Here is a 14,029-nt window from a genome sequence, read left to right as displayed (position 1 = left end):
TGGCTGCCTTTCTAGGTATTGGCTCTTAATCATGCTCTTCCATTTAAAGCATATTTTGTTTTAGTTGAATCACGGACTGGGTATTTGAGGGAACGATTGGCCCTTCAGACTCAACGTCTTCGGCTTTTGAGAAGAAAACATAACGAGACAAGGGTGGGAATCGACCACGTTCGAGACTGGTTGGAAAATAGCCACGCCGCTCACGCTGTAGATGAAGTCAAAAGCGGCAGCACAGACTCAGGTAACAGCCACGATATACGTCTGTTTTCTTTAAAGAAATAACATTAAGCCTGATAAAGAAAAACTGATTCTTGCATAGATTAAATCTGAAGCACTTTTCAATGACCCATCCAGGTCGCTGTCTTAAACAGTAATCATAAAGTTATACGTGTACTTAGTAGAAATACAACCTTACTCTTCACTTGGTAATCATTATTGGCTCTTCAACAGGAGTCAGAAGTCCCGCCATCTCTCCAATGTCACAGTTTGGTGGATCAATGCCAGATGTAAACAACACTGATGGACATCGACAAAGACAACGTAAGTACAGCGCATATAGCGCACGTCCTTGGTGAGATGAAATGATTGACAGGCATCTGTCTCTATCTCATCAGCAGAAACAGATGTTTCATTTGAATATATATGTACATGTATATAGTTTCTAAAGTTATAACAGCTGTAAATCATAATAGAATACGTGCACATATCACCGGAATAAGACCTGACGTAATAAAAGCAATACGATCAGATTCATCTTCCGTCTATAGCATTCATTGACGCTTGATATTGTTGACTTTATCAAAGAATCCCGGGTTCCTGCGAGGTCACAATCTTTCCAGTTAGGACAACAAAGACCGAGTACACATAACATCACTCTACGGGACCAAGGTAGGTAGCATAGTTCTCATCAAAGGTCAGGAATGAAGAACTTTTGTATTTCATACGAATTGATGATTACAGTAGATCATACGACAGTGTGCACATATCAACACTAACAATTTATCTATTGAAGGCACAGGAGAACAGCTTAAGTACGCTGACCCTTCAATAGGAGTCAGAAGTCCCACCGTCTCTACAACTTCACCGTTGAGTGGATCAATTCCAGATGTAAATAGCAATGCTGGACAAAGACACCGTAAGTATAGTTAAGGAAATAGCATATCTGCCTTTATGTCCTCAGCCATGGCTTTTATGAAGATATGTTTTATTTGAATATATAGTTTCTGATAGTCACAACAGTTCTACATATAGATTCATAATGGCATACCCGCACATAACAACGGAATAAGACCTGACGTAACAGGCGTAATACGATCAAAGTCATCTTCTGTATGTTGCATTTATTGACGTTTGATGCTGTTGACCTTGTCAAAGAATCCCGGAATCCTGCGAGATCACAATATTTCCAATCAGGACAACAAAGACCGAGTACATATAACATCGCTCCACGGGACCAAGGTAGGTACCATAGTTCTCATTCAAGATCAGGAATGAAGAACTTTTTGCATTTCATACGAATTGATGATTACAGTAGATCATGCAACAGTGTGCACATATCAAGACTAACAATTGATTGTATCTATTGAAGGCACAGGAGAACAGCTTAAGTATGCTGACCCTTCAATAGGAGTCAGAAGTCCCAACGTCTCTACAACTTCACCGTTGAGTGGATCAATTCCAGATGTAAATAGCAATGCTGGACAAAGACACCGTAAGTATAGTTAAGGAAATAGCATATCTGCCTTTATGTCCTCAGCCATGGCTTTTATGAAGATATGTTTTATTTGAATGTATAGTTTCTGATAGTCACAACAGTTCTACATATAGATTCATAATGGAATACCCGCACATAACAACGGAATAAGACCTAACGTAACAGACGTAATACGATCAAAGTCATCTCAGTATATTGCATTTATTGATGTTTAATGTTGTTGACCTTGTCAAAGAATCCCGGAATCCTGCGAGATCACAATATTTCCAATCAGGACAACAAAGACCGAGCGCATATAACATCACGCCACGAGACCAAGGTAGGTATCAGTAATACCCCCATTCCACTTGGACGGCGCTCTCACCGCGCTTTCACGGCGACCACATTTTGGCCAGATCGCCGTTAGAGCGCCGACAGCGCGGCGAGAGCGCCATTGAGAGCGCCGACAGCGCGGCGAGAGCGCCGACAGCGCGGCGAGAGCGCCATGCGCGCCGTCACCTCGGCGATGGTTTTGAACATGATCAAAACCTTCACCGTGAGAGCGCCGAGGATGGCGATCCAAAAACGTGCACCGAGAGAGCGCGGAGCGAGCGCGGCGAGCGCCGTGAGAGCGCCCAGAGAGCGCGGTGAGCGCCGTGAGAGCGCCCAAGGTGGGATCAAAGGGCCGCAGCGAGCGCTCAAGGATCGCAGCAAGCGCTCTATATGGATTGAATGGTCTTAACTGTAGTTCAAACAAATTTCATTCTTGAAGTGGTGTTTCTTGAATTTTTGGGAATTTTGTGGTCAAATCATAGTTTTGCTCGTGGGTAATACAAATTGACCAATACCTACAAGTACTTGCTTCCATTCAAATTAAGTTCCCTCCAAGTTTTCTTGTCAGTGGTTCAAAATGTGTTTAAAAATTCTGTGATTTACGTTTCTATTATAACGTACAATGATAAAATATATTTATTGCAAACAGTTTACATGACAGACAACGCAGACAACACAGACAAAACAAGTTGAACATACATATATTACTTAAGACACACACTGAGCGACCGTGCAGCGACTAAAATTGAATCTGTTTTCCCCTTGATTTTATCATTCAAATATGATGCAAGAGGTAAAGGTATGACTGAGAAGACAACATAGCACACAGAACGTAACAAAAATTCGTTCTTTATCTCTGGAATTCGTTGAGTGATCTGTGAAATCTTTAAAAAGTTGCTGACATTTGACATTTTGGTCGCGCTGAGAGCGCGCAAGGGTCGCCGTAGAGATTCCACTTGAGCACGTTTTCCAGGAGTTCGGCGCTCTCACGGCGCTCTGGACCATTTTAGGTCGCCGTGAGAGCGCAGTGAGAGCGCCGTCCAAGTGGAATGGGGGTCTAATGAAGATCTTTTGTATTTCATACGACTTGGTGATTACAGTAGATCGATCGCATTGTGCACATACTCAAGCTAACAGTCAAGTTATATCTATTGAACACGCAGGAGAACATCTTCAAAATGCCGAACCTTCAATAAGAGTCAGACGCCGCGCCGTCTCTCCAACTTCACCGTTTGGTGGATCAATGCACGATGTAAATAGCAACGATAGACAAAGCCACCGTAAGTACAGCGCACATTAAGGAGCTCTTTCAGGCATCTGCATTTATCTTCTCAGGCATCGCTTTTATGAAGACTTGTTTTATTTCAATGTATAGTACTAGTTTCTGACAATCATGACATTTATATATGAATTCATAATGGAATCCGCGAACACATGAATGGATTAAGACCTGACAGACAGAAGACCGGAACAAGAACCAAAAGGTGACCGTTCTGATCATAACACCTTAGATATTCTCCAGAAAAGTGGTCTCTAAAAGCTGCATCGTTCTACAGTTTGAGTAATCTTTACCTCAAATCTCTTGAAATGATTAGTTGAGTTTTAGTAGTGAAAATTGTCAAAATGATGAAGTGTGACTGTCAAAGCCACATGGCTGTTATTATCTAAGCTCGATAAAGATAATTGGTTTGATTTGCTTTCAATTACAATACCATACTACTGTAGAGCTTCACAACGTTCACGTTCTATCATATAACGTTGAATTGACCAACAAGGTAGGTATCAGGAATGAAGAACTTTTGTATTTTAAACGACTTGCTGATTACAGTAGATCGACCGCATTGTGCGCATACTCAAGCTAACAGTCAAGTTATATCTATTGAACACGCAGGAGAACATTTTCAATACGCCGAACCATCATTAGGAGTCAGACGTCCCGCCGTCTCTCTAACTTCACTGTTTGGTGGATCAATGCACGATGTAAATAGCAACGATAGACAAAGACACCGTAAGTAAAGCGCACATTAAGGAGCTCTTTCAGGCATCTGTCTTTATCTCCTCATGCATCGCTTTTATGAAGACTTGTTTTATTTGAATGTATAGTTTCTGACAATCATGATGTTTATATATGAATTCATAATGAAATCCGTGCACACATGAATGGAATAAGACCTTACGCAATAGACGTCATACGATCTGAGCGATATTCTGCGGATATTCTGTCTATTGCCTTCATTGACGTTTGATGTTATTGACCTTGACAAAGAATCACGGATTCCTGCGAGGTCACGACCTTTTCAGTTAGGACAACAAAAGCCGAGTGCAGATACCATCACGCCACATGACCAAGGTAGTAACAGTAGTGCTCAATAAAAGCAGGAATGAAGAACCTGTATTTTTTGCATTTCGTGAGACTTGATGCTTTCAGTAGATCAGACTACAGTTACACTGCCGCTTACAAGTAAGTTTAACTTATCGAAGGATATGAGATCATTTTAGTACATCATCAGTAACAAATTCAATATTTGATCAGGACTCACACGGGTAGAGGCTTTCATGAGACGACGGACCCTTCAGAATGAACGTGTGGAATATTGGAACTCTAAACTGATTATGAATGAGAAGAAAAGGATGCAGAAAACTGCTGTTCAAAACTGGCTTGCAAATCATCATACCGGACAAACGCCCATTGACAGGAGAAGACACTACTCCGATACAGGCGGTGGTCAAAGAGGTAGATCATGACAGATAGCTTTACAAACTTATGGGCACTTCAACTAAGAACATTGAATCTGATCGGAATTGTTGTATTTGCACATTTTGAAGTATGATATCTATTTTGATGATCATCATTTGCTAATTGACCAATTTTTAACATGTTTCATGATTTCACATCGTATGGAAATATGATATTATCGTAATGATGATTTAATTGGTGCATATTTGAGGATTAGAAATCACTATGCTTATCTATCGCCACAAAATGCTATTCGATGATAATATCAGTATATCGGCCCGTATATAGGATCCCCAGATGTCGCGATGTCTAACTCATCCCATTTTGGAGGATCTATGCCAAATCTACATAACTACAAGGGAAAACACCATCACGGTACGCATAACTTTGAAAGAATGAAATCTTAAGACATATTTGTAATTCGCCTCTTTACATCGGGATAAAAATTACTCCTGGCGTCTCAGTAATATTGGTAGTGACACTATGTTTGGTCATTAGTTGATAATTTGTTTCAAGAAATTTTTAGTGAAGGTAATCATCAGTTTCCCACTTTGACAGGATCCTTATGGTCCCATGGGACAACTGACGGGCTTGATGCCATTGGAGAAGGGGTGGAAGAACCTCTACCGGAAGATGCCAACGATGAGCACATAGAATCTCGGAATCATAAAGGCCAAGCCGCAAAGCCGAGAGACTGTTAGTGGATCACATTTTTCTATGTTACCAGCAACATTGATAGTACTGAATGATAAATTGTTTCCCTGAGCGGCTAGTTTTTATGTTAGTTGTCACTAATACCATTTCCATTCAACGACCAAATCTTTAACGTTAGTGTTTATCGGTGTTTATTGGACCATACAGTAATAGGGTAAGTCAACGCCGAAACACCTTTAATCGAATGAACATACTGAATACGTCCATAGTGTCTTTTAGATCAAAATGCACTGCATGCTTTTGTGGCCATATTACATAAGTGTCATTGTCACATACTTCTTAAACCTATCTTGAATCATTTATAGCGTTCCCTTCTACCTCGACTCATGAAGACAGAGTGTCTCATAAAAAAGGCGATGGCGGAAAATCTGATAGAAGTGAGTAGATGTACATAAGTTGTAATTCAAAGTGCATATGGGACATGTTGAAATGCAGAGAGTAAAACGCATATAGAACGATTTCACCTATGTCAAAGCTGGAGACCAGTTCTACGATTATATCGAACCTTTATGTTAGCATCAAATACCTTCACGTGTATCATTACAAAATGTGAACAAATTTCATACTTTTAATCACTCTACTCCACTGCATTTAAAATCAATTCAATAGAAATAAAAACTGCCAGCGCTTCCCAAGACCTCGCCACATCTGATGAAGCTTCAAAAAGACGGTCCGCCCAGACTCATCATTCAAGAAAGCACCAGAGTGTCAGATCACGTGATAGAGATTCGAAGAACCCTCGTGGTGTTGAAGTTAGAACCACTGCAGAAATAGTATCACACTTCTTTGAGGACGAAAGAATCCCGCAAACAGACAGAAGACCGGAACAGGAACCAAAAGGTGACCGTTCTAATCATAACACCTTGGATATTCTCCAGAAAAGTGGTCTCTAAAAGCTGCATTTATCTACAGCTTGAGTCAGATGTCTTGAAATGATAAGTTGATTTCTAGTAGTGAAAATTGTCAAAATAATGAAGTGTGTTATTATCTAAGCTCGATAAAGATAATTGGTTTGATTTTCTTGCGAGTACAATACCATACTACTGTAGAGTTTCACAACATTCACATTCTGTCATAAAACGTTGAATTGAATAAGATGATGATGGTATTTCTTGGCAGATAAAGGAGTATCTGGGGAGGAAGTCGCCCTTCCGTCGCGCAAACATCCAGAAAAGCAGGATGTCAGGAATAAGAAACCAACACAAGACAATCAAAATCCAAGAAAACCTCGCAGCCCCTCTAGAGGTCAAAGGAAACCTGGCGACCCCTCTAGAAGTCCTAGGAGAAAACACAGCCCCTCCAGAAGTCCAAGAAGACGCCGCAGTCCCTCTAGAGGTCCAGAGAAACCCGGTAACCCCTCCAGAAGAGACAGGCCAGTTAAAGGAAGAAGGACGGCAAAGAATGAACCAGGTACATGAACTGACACGAAGGGTAAATCATACTAGAAAGATACCTAATGACTTTGATGCGATAGTCATTGAGTAGAGCCTGTTGATTGGTACCTTTTCATGGTCATACTGATCTCTAAAAGACTAGTATCGTGTATTCTTTCTCGTCGAATATGCAGGTCGCTCGCGATCTATGGACGTTGATAGGAAGAGACCCAACAGGGGTCAACGTCCGAGTGCAAGAGACCAAAGCAAACTGAGGAGCAGGGGAAGCACAGAGACGTCTTCAGGTGGCAAACCCGGGCCCGTCAAGAAAAAGGAAGAACAACTGATTGAAGGCAAACAGAATCCATCGGGAGGACAAAAGAGGGATCAAACATCAGACGGTATAGGCCGAAAAAGTGAGTACCTTAAAGTTGATACATCGTGTCACGATTGACAAGAGTTGTGATCGTCTCTCACCTACATGGGGGTATATATTTTGTTAGATATGAATTTTCAAACAATGATTTATAAGAGAACCGGAAATCTATCTTCAAGACCATAACCAGCTAAGACACTTTACCCGTGCAATTAGGCAGTATGGTGTTAACCGTGTGCCTAAAAGAGCATCTATGATGAAAAGCTTCGTTATTTCAATTTCATTCGGTTCAATTGTAAAATTAAAAGTATACTGTTATACATCTGAATTGTGTCAATATTACCAAGACTATTACAAAAATATACATAACTACTTGTACTTTATACATATATACATAGATAAGAATGACAATGACGTTAGCAGGATGACTTGTTATACAGATGGATAGTTTGGTGAAGGAATTGGTTACAGAGTCTTTTTATGAGGGCTGTTGGGATTGTGATAGATGATAGGTTTTCAAGTCCGCCCTGTGGCCTTTTTCCTTTGTTGGTGAAACAGGTCAAGGTCATGAAGAGGTTAGTATATATTTGAAGAGGTTAAGTGCCATTCAAATCATATAAAACTGACAACAGCTAGTAAATAAAGATAATCTAAAAATATCGTTTATACAGAAAATACTTCAACGGGTTGGGCTTCAATGATGTCCCTAGCTACCACAGCAGATGATGCAGGGAAATCCGGCTCGGCCAAGACAAGACTGCAAGATGATAAGCGTGTAAACGGGAAGACATACAAAGCTGACGAGGATGTAGTCAAAGCACCGGACACCAACGCAATGTCAGGTAAAGTCTTATTGACAATTCCAAGGGAGGACAAAATTACCCTTTCAACGATCCCTATCTGTCATCTCTCATCAAGCAAAAATCTTCTTCTATGGCGCTAATTAATAAAATCCCCATTTGAACCAAATTCGCTTAGATGGATGAGAAACTCGAAGAGTAGACTGTACACGGCCGATGTAGACATACTTCCGAGTCTAATTTGTCTTATATGTGGTTTTTAACTGTTGCTATTCCTGTGCACTATAATAAAATGTAAATTGATAGCATAGCAGAGACAACGAGACAATATCAAGGCCACTTAGGATGCAATATGTAGCAGCATCCTTATGCATCTCAGCCCAAATATGTAAATATGTGTAAGACCCTAGAGATGATGACATCGCAATTATCCATCAACTGTCTAATCATTACTGAATTTGATATTCACAGGGTTCTTTGACGGTTTCATGAACTTAGTGGGTAGTGATGAACAGAAGGAAAAGAACCCCACAGAACCGGGCGTACCTGGTTGGGGCGAAGACACCGGGAGATCGCATGGGAAAGCATCGGATGACTCAAGTATGTGACATCTTTAATACTGATATATACTGTCACCATGATTAAAATCTCCATTTTCTATGCGCTGTATCACGTTGAAAAAGACAGTATGAATTCAAGTGACGTTTAACACAGCTTCTGTGAATGTTACACAATTCACAAAGACAGAAATTATTATCATTATCATAGTACTTTGTCGTTTGATTCTTAACCTGTAATCTGTTTGTTTTAATACATGATATTATATCTTTACTTTTTCCTAGGCTCTCTTGGTTTCCTGGGCGGTCTGACACAATCTATAAGTTTGCCTTGGGATAAAGATGAGAAAATCCAGGAAGACAGAAATTATCCTTTCATGGGCAGCTTTGCCGGAGGCGAGGATGGTGACAACCAAGAACGCGGTAAAAATCAATACCCTCTTTATATCGGAGTCTATGGGCTTTTCCTGTTGCTTTATACAACTTAAAGGGAACAATTTTTTAACCAATCCAACAGCGACGTTGCTATTGATAGATTTGTCAGTACAGTAATCTAATGATACTTTCATCAAGGACACAGAACATTTTTACAAGGCAATATGATGTCAGAACAGTCGACTACTCTCACTCCACATTAAAAAATCTCTGATAGTAAGATGATGCGCCAGCATATATCAGACCAAAGATGTTTACAACACTTTGTACAGAAACACATTATAATTCATGTAGGGGAACCCAGTGTTGTGAAAAACTTACTACGGTCCTTTGGTGGGAGACACCAGAAAGAAGAGCCAGGTCCAGGTCTGATTCCCGCTGAGATGGGGAGTTGGAAAGGAGGTGAAGATAGAGGAAGAGCCGCAGCTGATACAAACAACCAGCCAGGTTGGTTATGTTATAGATTAGATTATACATGTTCATGTACTACCGCTTATCATTTTTAACCGGCCCGGTGCAATAAAGATTTAAATGGTATCGACACATGGAAAGACACTATTTTACTTGATCGTATACGTAAATGACGCTCCCGGATTTGTTTGAAGCCCCTTTAAAACGTCTAGTTGCACATTTCTATGTTTTATTGCGGTTATAACGTTTTTTCAATCAACCCAGTTGGCTTCCTCCGAAGTCTGGGTCAGACCTTTGGCGTGTCACCGGATGAAAGCAAGCAGCAAGGTAAGGAAGATTATTCAAATAATTACCTATACTACCTATAGTAGCCAAAACATGGTTGTACGATGTCACATGCTAACTCGAATACCTCTCAGTGTGGCAGTAGATGGTACTGTCATACTGTTATTGATCAAATTTACTCGTATGTATGTTTCGTATGTTTCTTTCAGAGACTGGTTCCATCTTTTCAAACCTCTTGGGATCATCTGAACAACGTGGTGGCAAGCACGACGGTGGTTTGCTAATACATCATACTTTTCTACTTCTTTCTTCTGATAAATGCTTATAATTATACATATGTAGATAAGATACCAAACTTATGCAAAATCTACTTGGACAGCCGGTCTCTTGTGTGTTTTCCAAAACAGTAAGTATTCGATATCGCGATATGCTCTCCGCACTACCAATCTAGTCCAACAAATCAATGATAGGGCAGCTGTTGCTATTATGAATGACAATCTTTAACGCACGCAATGTTTGCTTGCATATTTGTTCTCTTTATGAAAAAACAAACATTTCTAACACATGATTTTATTTAGAAACCCCCGCCTGGACGGACGACATTAAGGGATTAATTTTTGGCACTCGCCAGTATGAAGACGTACCAGAAGACGACAGAACCCAGGCCGATCTCAATATTTTGAAGATCTTTGGCAAAAAAGAAGACAGCGGAGACAACGAAGGGAGACGCAAAAGTAGCATCGATCCTGCCATGATGAGTCAGATGAGTGAAGGAAGAGGTTGGTATCCGGATAAAGCAGTAGCAAGACATTCTATTGCCCTATTGATTAACAACTATATAATTATTCCATACACATTGTGGAATACCTAACGTTTTAAGTCTTTATATCTATTTTACCTCTGACAATATCGAAGCAATTACTTGCTACAATCCTCATGTATTGCTTCCTGGCCTGGATATGAAAACGATCTGCAAATATATTTCTGAGCCAAAGCTCTATTCTATTATACATTCTGTCATTGACCTTAGGACAAAATGTAGAAGAAGAGTCCTCATTCTGGAACTTCCTTGGACTTGGTGGATCAGACGACATAGAGCCACGTGGGGGTGACAGAAGAGGCGACAATCCAGTGAGGAGGGGTGACAACCCAGTCCGCGATTTCTTTAATGACTTATTCTAGAATCCTGAGTTTTTACTATTTATCAACTTAAGATATTGGACATCGTATAGTCATCTTCATGACCTAGGGCAGCTACTGACCCAAGCTCAGATGAAGCTCTATGGAGATAGCTAATCTCTTTCATGATAATGATTAACACCGACACAGGTTAACTTTTATACGAAATGTAATGTGTAACTTATTTTTGCATACTGGAGAGGTATGTGTTGGACAGTATCTACGTAAACGTCTTCGCACTAGTTTTATTCGATACTTTGTCTGTTCCAATGTGCTTTTTACACCAATTGTGTACAATACGAAATAATTGGTGTGATAATAAGTGTATCAAGAAACGGCATGAAACATTGACAACCTTATGGCTCGTGTATAGAACATGGACTTATATAGCACAGACATTCTTTAAAATATTTTAATTTCTATCCTTTATCCTTGTATCTTTCACCAGTATCTAGCACGATGTAAGGTAGAGTATGAGTAAATCGCCGCGACCTTACTGTATATGATTGAAAGTTGTTTTTGTATCAAAACAGAAATAAACATGTGCAGATGACAAGATGACGGCGCACATAAGTTACATCAAACTTATATCAGCACCGCCATCAAACAAATATATTACTAGAGTTCCGCGACCTCATACCTTCGCCAAATGATTTCAACCTTTTCGGCCAATGTGTTATGAGTGTTTCTCATTAATTCTATCAGCAAATAAGATCATCATTTGCATAAATTATATCAGTTGATCATCTTCTCCACCCAAATAGCAGACGTTATCTAAAGTATGACAGTGTCTTAACAAAGAAGGCTATTCTGGCATGTTCTGACCAATTATGCAAATTAGGCCCTTATTTGCATAGTTCATTTTCATTCAACCATGTTCGCCTTAACAAAGACACAAGTATGAAATTCTAGGTATTTACCAATGTGGAATTACAGTATTTTCTTATCAATTATGTAAATTAGGTCTTCATTTGCATAACTTTTATCTATCAATGTCCCTCTATTTGTTAGTTACATATGCTACATTTTTATTCAATAGTCCTATCATGGAATGCAGTGAGTTTATAAAAGTTATGAAAATTAGATTCTGATTTGCATAAGTACCATTTCATTATATCAAGCATCACTTGAGCTATCCACATATCAAAAACTAGTTGCATGCAGGTTCTAGTTATCCCTTGGTGTCTTGACCTCTAGCTTAAGGGCTAGCAGGGCAACATTTGTCCCAATTTGTCAACTGACAATTATTATAGTTTTATCATGTGGACTTTAAAACTTTCCTCATTAATTATGCAAATTAGGGGGCCTAATCATTTCAAGATTTCATAAAGACCTACCGAGATACCAAATATCAATACCATCCATCCAGGCATTCTCGAGTTATCGCGTTCATACACAGACACACAGACACACGCACACACGCTCGGTAAAACAAAACCTTCTTGGCGAAGGTAATGATACATAATCTTACTTCAATTAGCGCAAGTCCTAAGGCCCCTCCCTACGCATTTCTGGTAGGACACGGATAAAGTAATTTGAATCCTGTGAACCAAATAGTTACAAAACATCCACTTTGGGAAATGAAATCCCAAGTTAGACTCATTATCTTGCAATTTATCTTAAAGGAGCAGAGAGAGGATCCACAAAGTAGGAAATGTTTTGAAGCACAGTCAAAAAGAGAATGTATGACAAAAATGTGTTCTTCGATCCTTGAAATTTGGCCGGGGAGACAAAGTCGTTGATTACTGTGTAATGTGCAGTGAAATGCGAAATTGACGGATTTCAGTTTAAATTTCCGGCCATACCATAGCTCCTACTGGCGGAGTGCGGTGGTATTTCCGCTGGTAACAGATCGTTCTTAATCTTATTGTTCTAGATTAACGGCGACTTGACCTCGCATATTTGCTCCTCTTAGATATTTCGGGCACAAAAGTTTGAATAAACATATTTGTCCGATCTACATCGTCATGTTTGCAAAAACTAGCAGCATGCCAAGTACTGGTGTCTTGGTACAATCCAACTAAAGCAACTAGGTCAAAATACTGATCACAGACACACTAATACTGCAATGCAATAGCACACACACAACACAACAAAACATCTCATTCAAGTATATAAAATAAGCTGTAACAAAGCTGCACATATGCCTTTATAACGTTCTTTCCAAATCTCAAAAAGAACGTTTCTACAAATCATTCCATGATAGGGAATCTGTGCGCATTACCACCTCCGATGAAAGATTGTTAATGCAAGGTCACCAATCAATTAAAGTGCGATTAAACGAAATGAGCTCATTCAACCGAACTAGAGTCTGTGATTGCCAAGTTTCACCACTAAAAAACTGTTGTCGTAACGCAGTATTGCTTTACCAGCATTATTTTACAGATAAGGTGGACTGTAGTTGTTAGCGTTGTTGCATAATCGCATATAAGCGTACCATAATCTATTCAGTCGTTGACCTGAAGCAAAGCATTTGCAGAAATACACAATGTCACCTCTGACCTCCGGATCATTGTGCCAGTCTGATCAGTCCTATTATTTTGTGCAGCGATCTCTATATGAATTTCACATTGTTATTGTCTGCAATCCAAGCGACTCTTTTTATTTTCGTCTTTTCTCGAGTTTTTACGATTCCTGAGGCTCAGGTACGTACGAATAGTAGATTGAAGTTGTGTTGTACCTACTACACTAGTGTCCTTGGCAATGTAGCAGAACTAGTGTTGTTTTGGGGCATAAGTTGTAAGCATGAATTTGGGAGAAACAAGGACCGGGTCATATGGAGTGCATTACGTTCAAATAGTCACTGTTATAAACAGATTTGAATTTAAGGGCTAAGGCCGACCCGAAATGTAAACTACTGTTTACATTTCGTGTCGACCTTGTTACGTAACTGCATGTGAAGCACGTTTATCATTTTCGCGCCATGCGAGACTAATGCGGTAAGTGATTCTCGTCTGACGAGTAACCGCTACAACCCCCAACTTAGTATGGTGTTTACTCGTGGTAACTTTAATTCGATCATTTAGCAACGTATAAGGGTCACTAATATGGTCAAATAAAATGACAACAGGATAAAGTAAAGTTACTGATAGGTAAATGATGCGGTATATGGATAGAGGGTATTCTAGTTACTAAC

General features: G+C 39.7%; 1 protein-coding gene across 1 annotated transcript in view; it reads left to right on the top strand.

Moving 5' to 3' along the window:
* LOC136442945 (uncharacterized) overlaps positions 1–11,443 on the top strand; it is a 31,145-nt gene extending 19,702 nt beyond the window's left edge. The window contains exons 3-26 of the mRNA XM_066439988.1: positions 65–241; positions 451–540; positions 805–888; positions 1,013–1,135; positions 1,375–1,458; positions 1,589–1,711; positions 1,950–2,033; positions 3,190–3,306; positions 3,918–4,034; positions 4,560–4,760; positions 5,052–5,138; positions 5,322–5,459; positions 5,783–5,854; positions 6,087–6,317; positions 6,597–6,887; positions 7,045–7,266; positions 7,898–8,068; positions 8,498–8,626; positions 8,869–9,006; positions 9,313–9,465; positions 9,694–9,756; positions 9,924–9,986; positions 10,293–10,493; positions 10,745–11,443. Of these exons, the coding sequence (XP_066296085.1) occupies positions 65–241; positions 451–540; positions 805–888; positions 1,013–1,135; positions 1,375–1,458; positions 1,589–1,711; positions 1,950–2,033; positions 3,190–3,306; positions 3,918–4,034; positions 4,560–4,760; positions 5,052–5,138; positions 5,322–5,459; positions 5,783–5,854; positions 6,087–6,317; positions 6,597–6,887; positions 7,045–7,266; positions 7,898–8,068; positions 8,498–8,626; positions 8,869–9,006; positions 9,313–9,465; positions 9,694–9,756; positions 9,924–9,986; positions 10,293–10,493; positions 10,745–10,896 (3,311 nt within the window). The 3' untranslated portion in view covers positions 10,897–11,443. The remainder of the gene's footprint in view (positions 1–64; positions 242–450; positions 541–804; positions 889–1,012; positions 1,136–1,374; positions 1,459–1,588; positions 1,712–1,949; positions 2,034–3,189; positions 3,307–3,917; positions 4,035–4,559; positions 4,761–5,051; positions 5,139–5,321; positions 5,460–5,782; positions 5,855–6,086; positions 6,318–6,596; positions 6,888–7,044; positions 7,267–7,897; positions 8,069–8,497; positions 8,627–8,868; positions 9,007–9,312; positions 9,466–9,693; positions 9,757–9,923; positions 9,987–10,292; positions 10,494–10,744) is intronic.
* The last annotated feature ends 2,586 nt before the right edge of the window (positions 11,444–14,029 follow it).

This window comes from Branchiostoma lanceolatum, chromosome 10 (assembly GCF_035083965.1).
Source record: "Branchiostoma lanceolatum isolate klBraLanc5 chromosome 10, klBraLanc5.hap2, whole genome shotgun sequence".
Taxonomy (NCBI): Eukaryota; Metazoa; Chordata; class Leptocardii; order Amphioxiformes; family Branchiostomatidae; genus Branchiostoma; species Branchiostoma lanceolatum.
This window is presented reverse-complemented; position numbering and strand designations above follow the sequence as displayed.